Source organism: Oryzias melastigma, linkage group LG10, assembly GCF_002922805.2.
Source record: "Oryzias melastigma strain HK-1 linkage group LG10, ASM292280v2, whole genome shotgun sequence".
NCBI classification, from domain to species: Eukaryota; Metazoa; Chordata; class Actinopteri; order Beloniformes; family Adrianichthyidae; genus Oryzias; species Oryzias melastigma.
In genome coordinates, this window is record NC_050521.1 from 13,466,505 (window position 1) to 13,485,940 (window position 19,436).

Here is a 19,436-nt window from a genome sequence, read left to right on the forward strand (position 1 = left end):
CAGGTGCAAATGAAAAACAGTGATGCAAATGCCACAATCAAAGGGACCATTAAGTTCTGATACATCCACTTGCAGACATATTTTTTTCATTCGAGCTGGTATCTGGCTCAAAACTGTACAGCTGGATAGCTCCAATATTGCTCACTGTTTTTGTTGCAATGGTAATATTAGGTTGGTGTTGTTAGGGGCAGTAAGGTAGGAGGGGAGTCTAAACAAAGGGATGATGGGAAATGAGAGGAGGCTTACTCCCTCACACAACTCAGTGGTAAGTTTCTGATAAACTTCTGTCCTAAACCGCACAGGTTTCTTTTATTTTAACTAAAACTAACATGATTAAAACGACCTCTAGTAAATCTTTTAAAATAGCTCAAAGGTTATTGGAGTGGGAATTTAAATTCCTGAAAGTCAGGAAATTTGAACACAGGCGCATTTGGTCCAAGAACATGAACATTTTTTGTGTTTACTGGTTAAATAATTAAATAAGTATAGCCTTTCTACTGAACTTACAGGTATTTTTTTTTCTAGTTTTAATTACTTTCTTTATGTTGCAATAATTAAGCAGATGCATTAGGTTCTCCAATGCACTATTTGGCTATTATTGCTGCACATTCCTCCATTAATCCCCCGGCTCGCCGTAGCAGAGTCATCCTTGAACACGCAGTCAGGTGTCGCACTTCTATCACGTTTACGGCAACGCCCTCCCGGCTTTTTCCCCTCCACGTTTACGTCGATTCTGTCATAAGCCTGGACATTTATATATTTATTTAGCCGCTGCCAAAAACCTGTGCAGCAGCACCAGAGGACGTAGCGTGGACACTGGCGCGTGCATGTCTGCATGCATGAGTGTGTGTTGGGGGCGTGGAGGAAGGCGCGCGAGGGGAGGAGGGTAGTTAGCTTAAAGACTAATGTCACTAACAGAGAAAAACGGTCCCAGATGTTTACTGCTGGAAGGAGAGCAGAAGTTGTGAGCGTGCTCGTCGCCGTCAGCGTGGCGTGAAGCCTCGAGAGGAGAGAGTGAATGCAGCTGAAGTCCAGCCTCCCTTCCTGGATGTGAAGCAGCGACGTTTCCACTGTGACCACACAGGCGCGTGCCTCCATTTCAGGTTAGTTTTTTGGGTTTATGTGCGTTTAACGTAACTGTTGTCTCATTTGTGGCGTAAGTTTTCCCGCCTCTCTCTGCTTTAATACACACGCCTTAATGTCCGTGTAGCCGCAAAGACTGACACCCACCGAGGTTCATCTAGCATGCGGCGAATAAGTGGCCGCATTAACCTTTCTGACATATCCTGAGGACTGTCATTTAGCTAAAGAGGAACCGTTAAGTGTTACGATAACATTGTTTTCGGGGGTTATTGCCCTTGTCCTAACGGTGCAGGTGAAAATGTGCCACGCGGAAACGCACGCGCTCCTACTAGCTTACATCTGAAGTGTCTGTCTTGAGACAGAGCGCGAGGACGTCAGCCCCGTGGCTCCGTGTTTCTGGAGGATGCTGCAGCAGCTCCTCGCAGATCGCTGCGGGGTGTGGTTAGTAAGCCGGACAAACAAGCTATCAGCAGCGCCCTGTGATCTAATATTTGACAGCGGATTAAAGCGCTCCTTAAACTGCAGTGAGGCAGAACATTATGACCGTGTGCTCATGTTGTCTGGCTGACAGGGACACTGTCAATGATGTTGTTGGATCTGGCAACTCTGAAGGCCTCAGTGGACAGTCAGCATGTGTTTGACCAAAAGCCATAATGAATGTTATGTTTTGGCCTCAGACAGCCAGGTGTCATTAAAATAATGGAGTTACAGTTATTTTATCATTATTGAAGGTTGCAGAGCTGGCTCCAAACTTCCTGACTGCTCATAAACATTGAAGAAAATGTAAGGAGATGTGTCTTTGGTGGTGGATTATCTCTTTGGTGATGGTACGATTCACAGTTGATATTGGTTCATTTTGAAGGATCACATTCACTCACCTGAGATTAATCAATTCCAGCACATCTTTAGCCAAAAATTCAACCAGTGTGACTCAGAGATAAATACCTGTTACTGAACAGTGAAGGTGTTTAACAGATTCCTTGTATGTATTGGAAGATAATCAAGTGTAAATTGTACAAATAAACTAGAAAACAAGAATTCATAGCAAATCCATTCACATTCTAGTGTCATAAAGTCTAGCCCACTGTTGTTCTTCCACATCAGTATAGTACAAACGGAACATTAAAGTACACTATATGGTCACGTCATTATAGTCAAAAGTGTTTTCACACATTTGACTATAATGATGTCTTGATTATTTTTTGCTGTCATCACACATCTGTTGTCTGCTGGGATGGCACTTGGTCGTTTTTTATGTTATAATAAATAAACCTGCCATACCTCAATCCAAATGGTATTTTCCAATATTGATATAATCAATGTATTTAATTTTGAAACACATTTTTTAGGTTGATTCGATAAACAACTTGCCTCTGACAGATCACTCTGGTTTGATCGTATTAGTATAAGCCAATTCTTTAATTAAGTTAAAGTCTCATTAGTTTTTAACGCACTTAGGTGTGTGAAATTTGTTCCCCACATTTGACCCATCCTCTGGGGGAGTGGGGAGCTGCAGACACAGCCCCACTTGTGAACCACATGGTGGTTTAACCCCCAATCCAACCTATTAACGCTTAATGTCAAACAAGGAGGCATTGGCTCCCATTTTTAGAGTCCTTGGTTTGATTAGACTATAGATTTGGACTCACGACCTTCCAGGGTGGACACTCTACCACAAAGCCACTCAGCTGATTAATTGTTGCACCCATACAATAACTCCTGTATACTGCTGGAAATGCTTTTTTCTCTTTTCATTCCAAATTTTGTTGCAGTTATAAGAAACAAGTTCTTGTAAAAGAGAGGCAAAGCCGAGAGTGTGAGCTGTGCTAAAAATTGCAGAATTATCAACCAATGCCCATTTTCACTAACTGTTGTTTAGTGGATTAGAAGATGGAGTTAAAAAAAAAGTACAATAGCAACAGGAACATAAACTTTCTGATATCTGCAGTGAGGATTTGGAAACATTTCCATAAGCATAACTCAGACACTTAGCTCAGCCGATTATCGTACAAATGCACATTTTGTACCAATGTGATAACACTGAAAAATGGAAATAAGCAGGTGTTTATAACAGTTAAATATTTATAGCAGGTACATATTTTTACAACAAAGAAATAATCTATTAAACAAAGTCTTACTTTTCTTGCTCTTGCTTATTTTTTTGGTGACTAAAATGTGATTTATTTTTACATCTTTGCTCTCGATAACATTTTGGATGAATGGTTGAACCCAGAAAATATCCTCAAACTATTTCCCTTGAGTGCATATAAAACTCTCTGCTTTTTTGGTGACAAAGGATTACTGAAAAAACAAACTTAAAGTGTATACATGCAAGAGCATACAGGCACACATACTATATCTGTCCTCGCTCAGACTGAACACACTAATGTCCAAAGCAAATTCATGGAAATAATTACCATAAACACGCTAAAGGAGGGACGAAACATAGGCAATAGAACAAACCATATCATGCAAATGAATGGGACCCAAATCAATAAAGAGGTAGTTGTTGGTCTGTTAAGGTTGACTAGTCAATGGGGTCATTTACTACTTTCCTGAGGTGATTTTAGGTCTTGTTCTCCACCGGTGTTGCTCTTGTCTCTCATCCTCAGCCTCTCAATTCTTCATCTTTGCAGTGTCCTATAAATCTCTAAAGTGCTAAGTGTTTGTAGGAACTGTGCAACGTTATGACAAGTGTGACCGAACCAGTTTGGATAGTCTCTGCAAAAACCGCTGTAGCTGCAGTTTGAAGGGATACGTGTGTGTGGGTCAAAACATTGCAAAAAACGTGCAGAATTTCTAAAATGATGAGACTGACCTTTAAGTTCTTAATTTTTCATCTATTTTTACATTTGTGTGCAACACTGAATTATATTTTGATGTACCAGCAATGTTTTTATCATGGTGAGTGAAGACTTTTAAAGCAGAAGGTTCTATCAAATTCACTTCATGACTTTGCTAGCAGAGTGTTATGTCCCTCGGGTCTTCATGTCTTACATAACAATGTTAAAAATTGAGTTTCAGTTCAGTTCGAAGGTCTCATCAAACTTTAAATATCACTTGCTAACTTTTGTTAAAAAGATATGGACTTTTACTTGCAAACAGTTCTTCTTGAGCCTTGCTCTTTGATTTAAACATTTACAAATCCATGAACTAAATATTTGAAGGGGCGCAGTGGGACGGTCAGAGGCAGGGCAAGCCAGGATCATCTGTGGGTGTGAGGGACTAAAAGGTGTTGTGAAGTTATTTGGTTTAAGCCTCAAAAGTTTGACTTTTGTGAGAAACTTTGAAATATAAGCATTTTTTAATCGAGACAAGAAGTGATAAATCCAAACAATTAACCATTTGTATTTTATCCATTGAGTCACTGTCAACCAAAAGTTATTAAACAGTTTCTTTAGATTTTATAAATAGAATTTTGTTTTTCTCTTACTATTATGTAATTCTTTATTAACTTTTAATAAAAAAAAGTCTGATTGCTTGCTTTAATTGTAAATTATTCAGTTTACACATTTTTCTGTATCTATTTAATATAGTACTGTTATCTATTTAGCCAAAATAAATAGAAAGAACCTGTACGTCTTCAGCTGGCAAAGAGTTGACTGTCAACTGGGAACTTTTTTTTATTTTTCTTTAGACTCTATCTAAATATAAGGAACAATCTTCAGCAGTTAAAGAAGAAGGTTACTCAAAAAAGTTGAAAAATATCAAATTAGGTGAACAAAAATGTTTGTAAGAAACATTTTTGTCATTAATGTAAAATTATTTTCACTCTAAATGGCAGCACTTGCATTTAACTATGGAAAAAGATGGATTTAATGAGATGGTTTTGATCCTACTCGTTTGTCTGTCAGAATTTATTTAGTTTGATTTGGTTGAAGGTAACATTATCTGGTCAAGTTGGTCATCTATGAGCAATAGACTTCTATTGTGTCATACACTTTTCCCCTGGTGGGCACTGATGTCAATGTTACTGATTTCTCCTCAAAAGTTTCCAACTGCTTGCTTTCCAACTATCCTTACCCTTAAAAGGTTGATTAATTACCTGATCCAGGTGATTCCACATTCTGTTTGAGTAACCACAAGCTGGTGAAGCTGGAAAGCAATTTATGCTTCTCCAGTCTATAGAGTTTTACTGTCTCTTCATTTTTGGGATTTCAATTAGATTGAATTGTTTGATATTCACGTTCCATTTGATTAAATTAGATGTTAAATGGTGGAAGGACACGTAAAGCAGTAATAACTAAATAAAACAGTTTTGTGTGTAGGACCAGTTTTTGCATACTTTTAGGCTCTCTGGCAGGATGTAAGCTAAAGTAACTCTCAGTATTTGAGCTTGATGACAAATTTCAAGGTTGGCTGGCTTCTGCCTCCTTCTGAGAACATTAAAGGGGCTTGTTAGTTTTACGCTGCCTCTATAAAACCTCCAGTTTCCAAATAACATTCCTGGTTTTCAGTAGACTGTAAACTTTGAGATATAGTGCCTGGTTGCCATCTTGAAAGCCCTATGAGAATTTGTCAAAACTGTTAAGTCGAATAAAAAAACAAGCTGCATATGACTTACAATATAACATAAAAATAGTTATTTTATGCAAGAGATATACAGTTTGTTTGTGTAAAATTTAGTTGAATTGGTTTAATCAGAAAAACTCAGTATAAAAGCAGTGGCGCTAATGGTTCACATGCATCAAGCTTCTGCTGAGTAGTGTGACATCCAGATGTTTGAGGGGAAAAATATCCATAGCTTCCTACTCTGTGGTAAGAAAAAAAAAATCAATGAAACCATCTGTTATGCCCCAAAGCTGTTTTCACCTGGGTACAACTGATACTCAACGATAACAGACGAGCATAAACACGTCGACAACGGTGGCAAGATTGAAAGTTTACACAACACTTTCAAATCCAGGGTCGAATTCCCCTACTCGCTCAGTCACATCTGACTCACTGTTCCTAAAACTGTTTTTTCCCCAATCATAAAGAACATTTGCATGTTTTGGTGCTTGTGTGAAAATGCTTCAGCTGCCCAGTTGTTGATTTAAATAAGCATCAGTTCTTTCTGTCAATGATTTTTTTTTTCTGTGCCTAAGTCTTTCTGGTTCCATGAATGGGAATGACACAAGTGATGTTATCATGCCAGGAAGAAGAAGGGAGTGATAAGGGGAGTGTTGGAGGAGAGAGCAGGATGTTGTTGAGCTGGTAGAGGTCTTCTTTTTGTCTGGTTCACTCCTTTTGAGTACATCTTTTTTTTTATTTGATTTAATCCTGCTCCACCCTTTTCTTGTTGTATTTTCTCCTATCTCTTCGTATTCCCACGGGGAGAACCTTTCTCACACAACGGTAACAGTGTGCTTCATTGTGAGCCAACCTCAGCCTAAAAATAAACTCATAGTCACAAGCTAAATATTGCACACTTCAGTATTGTACAGTTGATATATTTCATATGTACTGTAACTCACATCCCGTCGAGCCAAAGATTCTTGCTTTCCATCGTCCTTTATAAAAGATGAAAGTTTTGGAGAGCAAGGGGTTGCCTTGGCAACAGTCTCTATCACATTTGTGCATGGAGTAGAAACGCTTGGCGATGTGTGTAGATAAAGATGGCAGCATCTGTGATCTGAATGCTTCAGCTCTCTCGTTGGCGCATTATTTATTCAATAGTCTGCAGAAAGACTGGGAGGTCAGTGGGTCACAATTTGTTCCCACAAGAGATTAGAGGAGCACGAAATGTGAAAATGTGTTATTGTAGCAGCATCAACGCCTGCTTTGAGCTGGTAAAGAGGTTTACAAATCACAGAATCAAATCCTTCTCAATTAACTTAGGTTAATTTGGCTCACACATTAGCAGTTATAAATAAGTAATGAATACCAAAGAGTGTATTAAGTTTCCTGACTAGATGTTATTTTCAGAAAAAGAATATAAAAAGTGCATTAAGATACCGCTTTTGTGATTTTTATCATGATGCGGGTATTCTCTGGAATGAGTTTAAACAAAAAACCTTGATTTGAAAATGTCTCTCTTTATTATAAATATATCGGGAGTGGGCACATCAGGCCTAAAGGCCCATATTACTGCATGTTTTCAACATACCCTGCTCTGGCACGTTTTAATTGGACACACCTGCACCAGGTAATCAGTCACGAGTAGGGCTTGGATATCTGGAAATCATGTGGACACCGCGGGCCTCGAGGACTGGAGTTTTCTTTATTTGATTTATATACACAAGCTGGATAACATTTTAGGTAACAAAGTTCTTCAAACACTCAAATCATAATTTATTTGCATATTAACATTTTATATGTCCTCGTTCTGCTACACCAACAATCAAGCGAACAAACTACGTTTGAACTTTTTTGCCACCAGTTTTCTCTGTATTAGTTTTTTTAATATAATTTATATATTTTTAAGCAATCTGCTCTCTACTACTTGATCTTTGTTTTTTTTCTAGATATTTTAAAAATTAAAGGATTAAGCATCCTAGAGATGATGTGTTTTACATCAGATATGGCAGTTCATCTGTCCATTGAAAATTCTTGTTTCTGGACTTTGGGCTGTTACAGATGGAAGCAGCTCTACTATCTCCTGTTTCTGGGGAATTGCATTCATTTACTAAAGAAAATTACATTTATAATCAAATTACAGTGTTACCAACTACTAAAGATTGCTGCCCCTAAGCAACAACAAAGACTCCATAAAGACATGTGCATGAACAAGAAGAAATAGATTTGTAACTTTCAAGTCCAATGACTTCCATCAGAGCAGACTGTCGCTGTTCTGGAAGTTTCCAGTAAAGTCACAAAAGAGCCAATGTGCATCTTAAGTTTGAGTCAGAATGGAGTCTTTTGGTGTAATAAAAGTCCACATAGAAATTTATTACAGGTTTTTATGCTAGAATGAAGAGTCCAATGAGATTCTATCAATAAGAGACATTCGCTAGCACTAAGGAGCTTATCTGTGAAGAACTCCCAAGTGGAATAGACTGACCATAACAAATGTGTAAACAAAGAGAAAATTCTAAGAAGAAAGTGTAAATTAGAATCTCAAAATAGCCTTTTTTCCCCAGGATGTGGTGTACCATATGGCGTCAGCACAGAATGTTGTGCAGTGTTCTGTGTAACCTAGTTTCTAACACTGACTCACCTTTTTTTTCCATTTTTTTCCTTTGCTTGGCTCCCTCTTTCCCCAACAGAAAGCCCCAGCATCTGCTAGCAATGATGTAGACACGGTGATGAAGAGCCTCGCCGGGAGGAGGAGCACTGACTGACTCTCTTCCCCGTTTCACCACACCCTGCAGTCCATGTCTGTCCTCACAGGACCGCAAGAGTGCTATGTCCTCCACCACACCCCCTTCGGCCCAGCCCCCTAAGAAGGGAAGGAAGCTGGAGAAATCTGAGGTGATGGCTGACACAGCCCAGGCCACCAATGAGGAGCTTCGGAGCAAACTCATGGACATCCAGATTGAGATGCAGCAGGAACGTGGCAAGGTGGGATGAGAAGAAGGAAAGCAAAACACAGCAACCTATGGAAGAATCTGTAGAAGGACAGGGGGAAGATTTCTTTAATCTTTAGGTTAAAACTATCACAGTTTTATTTGTTAAAAACACTGCAGAAGATGATGTGTTCTCCTTCAGTTCTTCTTGTGATACTTCTACAGGTTGTCTGAAGTGCCAACATCAAATAGTCTGTCATAATTTAGAGGGGCAGAACAAAAACTCAGCCATGGGGTTAAGAGAACTATCTATTGATCTGTGAATCAATAGAAGCTGCAGAGGACAGACGCTGCTGCAGCTTTTGTCTGATCGGGGCTTCACGGCAGAATGTCAAGGCAGAAACTATTCCTCACTGTATCTGAGTTTTACAAAAATCTTCTCGATACAAAAGGATCAAAAGTAACCATCTTTCTTCAATTTCTTCAGTTTACGCTTTCAAAAAGGAGCGAGTTTATACATTTACAATTTTCTTTAACTTATCCCCCAACACTACCTGTTGTAAAACGCATCACAGCTATTTTTAGGTTTCTTTATAACAACTGCCACCTACAAAACCTATGAACAGACTATCTTAAACTAAGTAGTCTGCTTTTACACAGCTAAAGCAGCTATTCTTTAATATTTAAATTGATGAGCTAGAGTTACAGTGAGTGTAATGTTGTTGCACAAACCCTCTGCAGCCTTACAGAGTCATTGCATGTTTCTGCCATGAAGGAAGAGAAAGTACTGAGGATACACCTTTATAATCTTTCCATTACAGACAAAATCAGCTTTTTAAATACGTATACAGAAGTTGTTTTTAATTATAATGAAGGTTAGTTTTTTCTCTGCAGTTTGTAGAAAACTATGCATGTTTGCTAAGAAAAAAAGAGAAACACAAAGTAAAAATGTAAAAAAAAATATATTTGCAACAGCATTTAGTTCCATTCATTTAGAGATTGAGACAGATTCATTCTGTATTTCTTTTAAAGACAAAACCAGAAGGAAAGTTGGAACAGTGCATGTGTTATTGAGTCAATTATTGTTGAAGGTTTTTTTTTCTCGATAAACTAACTTATATTTAGGGTTTTCTTTGAAGAGATTTCAAAGATGTTTGACCAGAGGCAAGACTCTCACATGCTGCATTTGAGGAAGTGCTGAATTGATCAATACAACCATAGAGTATGATGCTATGAAGGCATTAGAGATGTCAGAGACTGATAATGGCAGCGACTCTCCATAGAATCACACCATCACGTGGCCAGTGCTCTCCCTCCTTCTATTTTTAACTCTGTGATGAAACAAAAAACTGATGTGCTCTTACATTCTACCTCATAATTATCCATGTTAAAATTTAGAATTACTTGAACAACAGGGTTTTTAGGAATTCATACATTTCAGAAATGGTTTCACGAAACGTATTCCTGTCTGCCACTGTCTTGTTGTTTTTACAGGTTTGTAAGCTCCGTGAGCGTCTGCAGGAACAGAGGCAAGCTCGGGAGCTCGAGCAACACAAACACGCTGTAGCGCTAACTGACCTGCGCGCCAAACTCCACGAAGAAAAGCTGCGTGAGATAGCTGCCACCCGGGAGGCCCTGGCCAGGCAGCACGAATCTGAGCTGGCCAGGGCCATCAAGATCCGGGACGCAGAGGTGCAGAGGCTCCAGGGTCTGGTAAATGCACTGAGAGACGGAGCAGCGGACAAGCTCAAAAATGCTCTTCTTCTGGAGGCTCGAGAGGAGGCCAGGAGAGCTTTTGATGGGGAAAGATTAAAGTTACAACAAGAGGTTAGTTTATTCATGTGTGGGCTCTCATAATATTTAAAATAAATATCAAACATTCAATACAAAGTGCATTTTTTTTTAATTTGCATTGTGTAAACTTTTTTATTTGGAACAGATGGACCAGAAATAGGTATGTTTTAGGAAACTTTAGTTGAGTTTTGTTCCAACCACAATGTGTGGAGTCTGATTCAGGTTTGACCTTAAATACCTTTGTAAATATTCTGCAGGAAAAACAGGAAGCAGGGTGGAAAGGCCCGTTGCCAAGCTATTGTTTTTATGTAAACTCCCATTTAAGCAGAGCTCCTGGCATTCTAGCATTTCTTTAGGATGATAAATTCTAAGAATTGAATAATTTCACATTTTTTATGAGTTCATTGTTATTTGTATTTTTTGTTACATAGATACAAGAGCAGAAACTGGGCAGGAAGCAGGCTGAGGAGGCGCTAGCTAATGCTCTTCAAGCTGACAAAGCCAAAGCAGCAGACCTGCGGACAGCCTACCAGCAGCACCAGGATGACGTGAATCGCATCAAACGCGACTGTGAGAAAGACATCCGTCGATTGGTAAGACCATGTGAAATGAGGACTACATCAACAAACATACACTATATATTCATGTATGTTTATTTTATTGACTTTAAACTGAGATAATTATTTTTAAAACGATGATTCTAAGAATTAACATACGTTTAAGCACATTTCAAAACAGGTTGAGCCATTTTTGGATTAATCGAGTTTTAGTCATTCCTGAGGAAAAAAACACGTTTTTACAAGTTTTTGTATGTAGGTAAAAATGGAGCCAGAAACTTTACAAAATTACAAAAGCACCAAACACTGTATCCTCATAGTGTTTTGCCGTCAGTTAAGACATGTGTTCAAAAAATACATTAGCCAAATAAATGTTTGAATTTGAATGGATTATTTGAAAAACTAAGTACAGTAAAGTTTATTAGGTTAATTACTTACTATCAGAAATGTCTGCCTTTATTGCATGTTTTTATTGTGAATGTGTTTGAGTGTTGAAAGCCAAACAGCACTGCTGACACGTATTGTTGCACACACGATGTAGACATTCTAGAGTTTTACAACCAAACTTTATGATTATGCTGGTTGATCAACTTGTCAAAGTTTATAACCCACATTTAGCCAGAACATTTACTGTAAATGATTCATAGTTCTTTTTTTTTACACAGTTGTTGAGCTATTCCTCCAGCTCATGTCTTATCTCAGTGAGGTTGGATACATTTTAATATTTAACTGCATCAGAATTTATCTTCCTGCTGTGGTTCTCGTCTGCAACAGTAAAAGCCTGCACACCTGTGCTGTAATTACTTATTAACTGTTACATTCAATAGAGCTATAAGGTGTAACAATTATAAATAGAAGCCCATGCTGTCTTCCTGTTTATTACTCAGTGTTTCGGTTTTGAAGTCAAGGAATGTCTGAGCAAGGAAACTCAAAGAATGAAGCGTTGATAAATGAAGAGTGTTCTGTTCAGGAAATACCAAGGTTTAAGAACAAAATAGGGAAGTAGAAGTGGAAGCAATGTCAGAATGATTGTTGAGTGATTTAATTGCAAGTATGAGGGGTCGTAAATTTAATCTTTTTTTTTTTTTAAAGAGTATTAGGCTTTTCTATAAAAATATGTTCACATATGAACACTAGATTAAGTTCTTTTAAAACCTCCATATTTCTTGATCCATTGTTCTTAAAAGCAATTTGATTCTATATCATCAACAATCATGAACATTTCTGTGAGTATTGATGCCTTTTTAGATGGAAATGTTTCCTTTTACTTGGAACGCATTGTTTTTGTGTGTGGTTTTGGTAGATGGATGAGTTGAAGGCGAAAGACCGGGTGGTGTGTACTCTGGAGAGGGAGCTGGGGCTGCAGGCTGGCTATGCCCAAAAGCTTCAGCTCCAAAAGGAAGCCTTAGATGAGCAGCTGGGTCAGGTACGAGAGGCTGAGAGACACAACCATGGCAGCCCCAAGAGAGAAGTGGTGCTCGGGCTGGGAGAAAACCCAGAACTCCTTAACAACCAGGTATGCCATTTACCATCAACCATTAAATTAAAAACCTCACAATTCTTTTTAGCATTTTTGCAGTGTAAAACTGTTGAAATATCAACTACTTTCAGAAGCTTATGCTACCTTACTTTAACCACTTTACCTTATGCATTTAAAGGAATTCTTAAGCACAATTTTTAAAGGACATAAAAGACTTTCATAGATTGTTAACATTTTATAATAAGATTCCTTAACGAGCTTTATTACAAGCAATTACTTTTTAAAAGTTAGTGTCTTCTACTTCAGACTTATTACTCCTTATAAAGTTTCATTTGTATTATTTGATGTTTACTTCACCCTACAGTTGACCAAAACTGCTTTAATGTGATGTATGCCTTTTGCTGCCCCTCAGTGGTGGTTTTTATATTTCAGGACAACTCGGTCAATGTTGCAATGATCCGGTAGCCTTAATACAACTGATGAACTGTACACTTGGCTCAGGTCCCGTCCTGTAAGACTTAAGATTTGATTTTTATTAACGATGCAAGCACACATAGACCAGAGGTGGGGACAGAGTGCCACATTCCTGCTTGTTTCCCAACATACCTTGCTCTAATTAGCTGGACACACCTGATCAAGGTAATCAGTTGGGAGCAGAGTGGGAAACATGCAGACATACCAGCCTTGACATCTGGAGTTTTAAGGAAAAACTGACAATAAGGTGATTGTAAACAATGAATAGTTACTGTACTTTTAGTTTTCTTTCTTTCACAGTTCTTCATAGAATTAAACCTACAACCCTCTTTAAGGAATATTAAAAGATGTTTCTGTTTATACCTGATGTATTAGAGTTTAAACTTCCTTAGCCACTTTGTGCCCTTCTCATTCACATTTTAATGAAACTCATCTTTCATTGAATTACCCTCCTCCTCCCCTTTTTTTGTTCATCTCCACCACCTGCCTGCATGTTCGCCCTTTCTCAGTTTGTGTCTTCCTCTTCCTCCTCTCCCCTCCCCTCTGCTCAACAGGAGGTGGAGGAGCGTGACACGAGGAGGTTCCAGCTGAAGATCGCAGAGCTCCACTCGGTCATTAGGAAGCTGGAAGACAGGAATGCACTGCTAGCAGATGAGAGGAACGAACTGGTGAGCAACATATGTGCATGCAGTGAGCATGTTATTTTAATAAATGTGCCATAAATGAATCTGAAAGGACATATTTCAAATCCAGTGAAGGTACGGATACAAACGAATCACAGACTGATAAACTGGAAAGCTACACAGCTAGCATTTACCCAGTTCAATCTGCTAGCATGAAGCTACCCAGTACATACAATAAAATACAACAGTTTGAAAACTTTCTTTTCCCATACAGCGATCAAACCCAGAAAATCTGCCATGTCACATTTCTTAGCTTTACTTTTCACCATTTTTTTTTTCCTTTTTCCACACAAACTCACTACATCCAGCAGCAGTGTCAAACATTTGGGGAGTTACTTTCTCTAGGGGCCTCCCTTTGTAGTGAGCAAGCTGACTTTGCCACAGAATTTCTACAACCAACCTTGCAAAGAGGCAAACCTTACCTCTCCATCCGAATTCCTTTGCTTCTGCAGCCCACTATGTTATTTCTGCAGGGTTTTACCAGAAAATTGTGAGCTTTGTGAAATAAGAATTGTGTTCTGATTCAGACCTGAAAGTAAGACTAATAATTTGAAGCATAAGCACACACTTTTAGTAATCTGGGGTAGCCACAATTTTGTTTGTCCCCCAGAAATCATTAAGCCTACAGTGTTTTTCTCTGCTGTTTTGTTCCTCTGTACAGTTAAAGCGGATGCGTGAAGCAGAGAGTCAGCTGAAGCCCATGTTTGAGAAAAATAAACGTCTGTCAAAGAAGAATGATGACCTCTTACAAACATTACAGCGCATGGAGGAAAAACTGAAGAACCTGAGCCGAGAGAATGCAGAGATGGTGAGATAAAAAAACTTTAGTCCAGTATTGTTAGATTTAATAGTTTAAGAGCTACAGCTTCTAGTCTCAGAAAGACCTAAACTATACAAGAAATAAAACTTCCAGTGGCTTCTGAAAAAAATTGTAAATTGTTATTTTTCTGTTGTCTAGAAGGAAAATGCGGCTACATCTCGGCCCCCCTTACAGCAGCAGTCCACCCACTCCCAACTGAAGCGGCCGAGCTCCCTGAGCGACCTTAGCCACGCCCACGAAGAACAGGAGCTGGAGTTCATGAAGATGCAGATTGCTGAGCAGCGTGGCATCATTGATGAGTTAACACAGGTCAGGTTGTTTTTCTGTGATAAAATGATGTTGAAGTATTGGATATACGAGTCATGATTCATTCCCACTATCATGACACTGTCATCAAGTTTGTTTGAAATAAACATTTTCAAATTACTGCTCTTAAATATGTACAAAAAATGAATTCAATTGACTTTAGCAATACATTTACATTATTCTCACATTCATAGGAATTTAAACATTTTCACTCATTACAATCTTGTCACTTTTTTTTTACCTTAATTACAATAGATATATTTATTTATTGACTTAATTTTCAGGTTAAAAGAAAACAAAATTAATCTAGCAGTAATATGCAAAATTTCGCTTTAAAAACACACGTTTAAAATACTTCAGAATCATATTAAATACTCTAAGATGTTGGATTTGTTCTTAGAGTTTAACAATTATTTTTTAGGAACGGGATCGACTGGTGATGAGCAAGAAAATCAGGAGGAAACCCTCCAAGCTGCTAAATGTAAGTCTCTGTCGTTCAACATCTGGTAATCTAGTCATGTGGAACCAAGCAACCACTCTGCCTGGGACTGATGAATCCACAAGGAATTGGTATTAAAGTGTTTGTGTTTAATTGGACTCAGTGGACATGGCTGACGCCCTGTGGATGCTCTACACTCCTGAAAAACAAAGTCCCACTGCATGATGGAACATGGTTTATTTTTTTATGTTTTAATGCCTGTTTTTTTTTTAGTGAATTACTATATTTTTTGTGACTGTTTGCTTAAGAGCATTTGTTTGGATCAGATGACTGGGTTTGGAAAAAGTAATTGCAATGAAGTGTGAGTAGATCCAATTGGGACTCTTGGTTGACTGATGTTGCTAGGAGGAGGAGTTTGTGATTTCATGATGCATGTTCTCCTAATTTTCCTCCTCTATTTATGATTAAACCCGAACAGCAAGAGCACAGTTACGGACACTGACTTGGCTTTCAAACTTTCATCTGGACATATTTCTATTTTTTGAATCTAAATTACATTTGGATGACCAAATTCATCTCAACAGCTGTTTTTCTGTTTTTATCAGAGACATAGTTTTACTTTAACCTGAACCTTTATCGTCAGTTTTTGTCATTTTGTGTGAGTCCAAGGGAAACTTATTGGCCTGCAGTTCACTTCCCAAGTGAGGTGCTGTGGTCACCAATCTTGTAGGATTTCAGCTGAGGCTTGGCGTTTTAGCTTTTAAATCATGAATGAATATATTCTTCTTACGCTTTATTTTTCCTCCTTCATTTGCCTGTGTGCCTTAGTCTGTCTGTATTTTTCTGGTTGCCAGGAGATGACCTATAAACATGATGGTAAGGACACAGTGGGATTTAGGAAAAAACATGATGTCTTGCAGTAATGTGGTTGTGTGTGATTGAGATAAAAGAGATAAAGTTTAAATTTAACTTTTTTCCCTTTCATTTGTACTCTTTCTGCAGAGAAATGTTGTGGAGACATATTTTGGATTTGATGAGGAATCTGTGGACTCTGAGACCTCATCTCTGATCTCCTACAACACCGATCTTACAGACCGCACCCCTGCCACTCCAGAGGAAGACTTGGAGGAGGTAAGAGTCTAGATTAAGGTTATAGAACGTCATAATATCCACTGATACAAGTGAAGTTTGTTAATATCTGCTGTTCTTTGATTGCAGAATGTTTCCCGTGAGGAGTCGGAGCTTCGTTTTCGTCAGCTCACCAGAGAGTATCAGGCTCTTCAGCGGGCCTACGCCCTCTTGCAGGAGCAGAGCGGGGGCTCACTTGATGCTGAGAGGGAGGCCAGGGTTTGTAGATTTGTTTTTTATTCCAAAACCGCTGCTTATTATGATTTAAAAAGTAAGTCAGATTTTTAAGTCTATATTTCAAATGAGTCCTTTTTTTTGTTAAAATGTTGACTTATTGAGCTGCTTTTGACTTAATCCATTTAATTTAATTTTTGTTGCTACACAATTCACTAAAATCCATATGCTATTTAGATTCAGAATTGAGAAACGCCTCAGAGCAGCTTCTGCCTGAAACCAGCAGAAACAGGTCTGCATTTCTGGAACCTCCTCCAGCTGATGCACTGTGCAGTCTGATTGGTTTGCCTCTTAGCATCACCCACAGCTTGGATGGGATAATTAACTGATAATGATTTCTCAGGAAGAGACAGCTGCTGTTACTCAGAAATAACCCCAGGCTGATGAACACACAGCAACAAACTGTGAACTTTATAAAATGAGAACTTGGTATCTTTAATTCAGAAAAGTCTGAAAATACCAGAAAATGTAATCACTTTGCCTTTAAAGTGTTCCATAAAGATCACCCGGTTCACTCATGCAAATGTTTCCTCCCACAGACGCGGGAGCAGCTGCAGATGGAGCTCAGCAGCTGTCAGTCCAAGATCACTGATCTGGAGAAGGCCCTGGCTGAGAGAGGGCAGGTAAAAAAGACTGGGGATGGGGAAAGGAGCTCTCTGGTGCTTCTCATTTTGGCCCTTTTGCATGTCTGTCTGGCTGCTCTGCTCCTGGAATGGCTTTACGCTGACCAGGTCCATCGCAGGAATCTATGATGTCACTTTTGTATCTCTCAGCTGTGTGGCTGCATGCTTTGCTTCCCTTTCTGTATTTGGTGTTGCTGACTGTTTTATCAGATCACTCTGACCTTCTGATTGTATGAAAATGCTTCTCTTGTGTTTGAATGAGACTGCAGAGAGATGCAGAATAGGAAAATATTCTCTATTTTATTTGTTTTGAAAGTTATAAAGCAGAAAATCAATTCGTAAGCTTTGAACTTTTTTTTTTTTTACATAAGAAAAAATAAGGATGTTATTGTTTAAGATTTTTATGACAAAGAAGCATGTTTGTATATTTATGGAAAATAATTACATTTGGTATGAAAATATTTTTTTTGTTCTAGAGCATGTTGCATGCTACTCTCTGTGTAATGCAGCCTTTTTTATTCAGATAATTTTCTCTGTTTTCATTTTAGACTGCCTGTTGCTTCTCTTGTTATTACAGGTTGTGTGGGTTGGCTGCTGTGTTGTGTTTTTCATCTTGAGAAAATTATTTTCTGTTCTTTGGTCATTAAATTTGTAACAACACTCTGTTCCTGATTTTTTTCTGTCATAAATTTGCATGCATCTTTCAGAATAATTGTGTCATCAGAACGAAAGTTGTGGCTTCTTGTCTTTTGCTTGAAGCAATGTTTGTTTCCTTTAGGTATCCTCTTTTTCCATTTTGCAGCTTCTAAATACATATATTTTTTTTGCTGATGTTGTGTTTGGTTTAAATGGCAGGACTCAAAGTGGGTGGAGGAGAAGCAATACTTGATCAGGGCTAACCAGGAACTGCATGAGAAGGTAGATTGGACAGCTTCTACCTGCTTGACCACTAGCTGTCTTACTTTAAACTGCATTAATCAGCTAGAATTGATGTTTATTAAAAAAAAAAAAAAAAGTTCTGTTTTGTTTCTATTCTTCACTGTAAAGTTTTAAAAATATTTTAAATCTTTGTCATGTAGGATCTCCAAAACTTTGTATTTGAAGGCAAAACTGTATTATAATAAGAGAAAAGTTAGGTTTAAAACAAAAAATGCTTTATAATATTATTTAAAACCTTTCCTTACGTTCAAAAGAATTCTTTGGTCTTTTCCTAATAATTGTAACATTAAAATCAATACTAAAACTTCTATTAGTTTTTATGATTTGACAATACTACATTTTCTTCTTTTAAGCTATTTTCCTTTTTGATACTTTTAAAAATGTTAAGACTTAGCTTTATATTTAAAAATTTTAAATTAATTTACCTAATAAAGTTAACAGCTTGCCCAAGTGCTTTAGACAACACAAATTCTACAAGAGGTGGAATGTTTAAAATTTATAGAAAATTAAAAATTTTAAATTTAGTAGGGTAATATGTTATTTAGAAAAGCATATAGACAGCATAAGTAATGTGAAAACTGAAAATGTATGCAAACAGAACTCATTTGAATTCCAATGTCCTCTTTTAGTTCTTATTCTTCAAATTAAAAAACATCACAACTTTTATAGAATTTAGGTTTGAGAAAACGGTAAATAATCTGAATTTTCAATAAACCTTTAATGAGTGGCTCAACATTGATGCTTTAAAGAAATATACAGTTGCAAGAAAAAGTATGTGAACCTCCATTTCTGTACAAAATGGACAAAATGTTTTTTTTTTTTTTTTAATCTCAGTCTAAATCACAATGGAGAAAAACATTGCCTGCTTAAATCACACCAATAAATGTTTTTGCTTTTATTGAACACAATGGTGTGTCCAGTTTATGCATAAAACCAAGTAATTCACAACTATTTTGCATATCAAAGTGTGTTTGATACAAAAAACTTAAGATATAGTTCTGATTGGAATTGAAATGATTTCAAACATCTTTGAAACAGTTTGTTGAATTTGATTCTAACAGTTTGGGGGATGTTTGTAGATCTGTGCGTTGCAGCAGACAGAATCCAGTTTGCAAGCCGAGGTCCAGGACGCTCGGGACCAGAACGAGCTGCTGGAATTCCGAGTGCTGGAACTTGAAGTAAGAGACTGTACCAACATCAAAGTTTTGCCAGGAGGCAACAACGGTCTGGACTCTAGGCGTACAACCTACATCCAGTGACCCGCCATGCATCTTTTGTTTTTGACTTGACACAAAGCAGTTTCCTGTTGTTCCCCAGTGTGTGCATCTGTGTTTTCTTGTCTTGCATGGCAGCTGTGTGCAAACCCCTTCACTGAACTGGATATTTTTAAATGAATGTTGTTTTAGAAAGAAATTTCATTTTTTATAATTAAATAAATATATTTATGTT

At 37.8% G+C, this 19,436-nt stretch overlaps 1 protein-coding gene across 1 annotated transcript in view; it reads left to right on the top strand.

The window, feature by feature from the left end:
- The first annotated feature begins 677 nt into the window (after positions 1 to 677).
- Positions 678 to 19,436, top strand: part of jakmip1 (janus kinase and microtubule interacting protein 1) — a 22,645-nt gene continuing 3,886 nt past the window's right edge. Inside the window, exons 1-14 of the mRNA XM_024283111.2 lie at positions 678 to 1,103; positions 8,271 to 8,565; positions 10,005 to 10,337; positions 10,736 to 10,897; positions 12,165 to 12,377; positions 13,370 to 13,483; positions 14,160 to 14,306; positions 14,457 to 14,627; positions 15,046 to 15,105; positions 16,066 to 16,194; positions 16,282 to 16,410; positions 16,965 to 17,048; positions 17,904 to 17,966; positions 19,067 to 19,165. Of these exons, the coding sequence (XP_024138879.1) occupies positions 8,410 to 8,565; positions 10,005 to 10,337; positions 10,736 to 10,897; positions 12,165 to 12,377; positions 13,370 to 13,483; positions 14,160 to 14,306; positions 14,457 to 14,627; positions 15,046 to 15,105; positions 16,066 to 16,194; positions 16,282 to 16,410; positions 16,965 to 17,048; positions 17,904 to 17,966; positions 19,067 to 19,165 (1,860 nt within the window). The 5' untranslated portion in view covers positions 678 to 1,103; positions 8,271 to 8,409. The remainder of the gene's footprint in view (positions 1,104 to 8,270; positions 8,566 to 10,004; positions 10,338 to 10,735; positions 10,898 to 12,164; positions 12,378 to 13,369; positions 13,484 to 14,159; positions 14,307 to 14,456; positions 14,628 to 15,045; positions 15,106 to 16,065; positions 16,195 to 16,281; positions 16,411 to 16,964; positions 17,049 to 17,903; positions 17,967 to 19,066; positions 19,166 to 19,436) is intronic.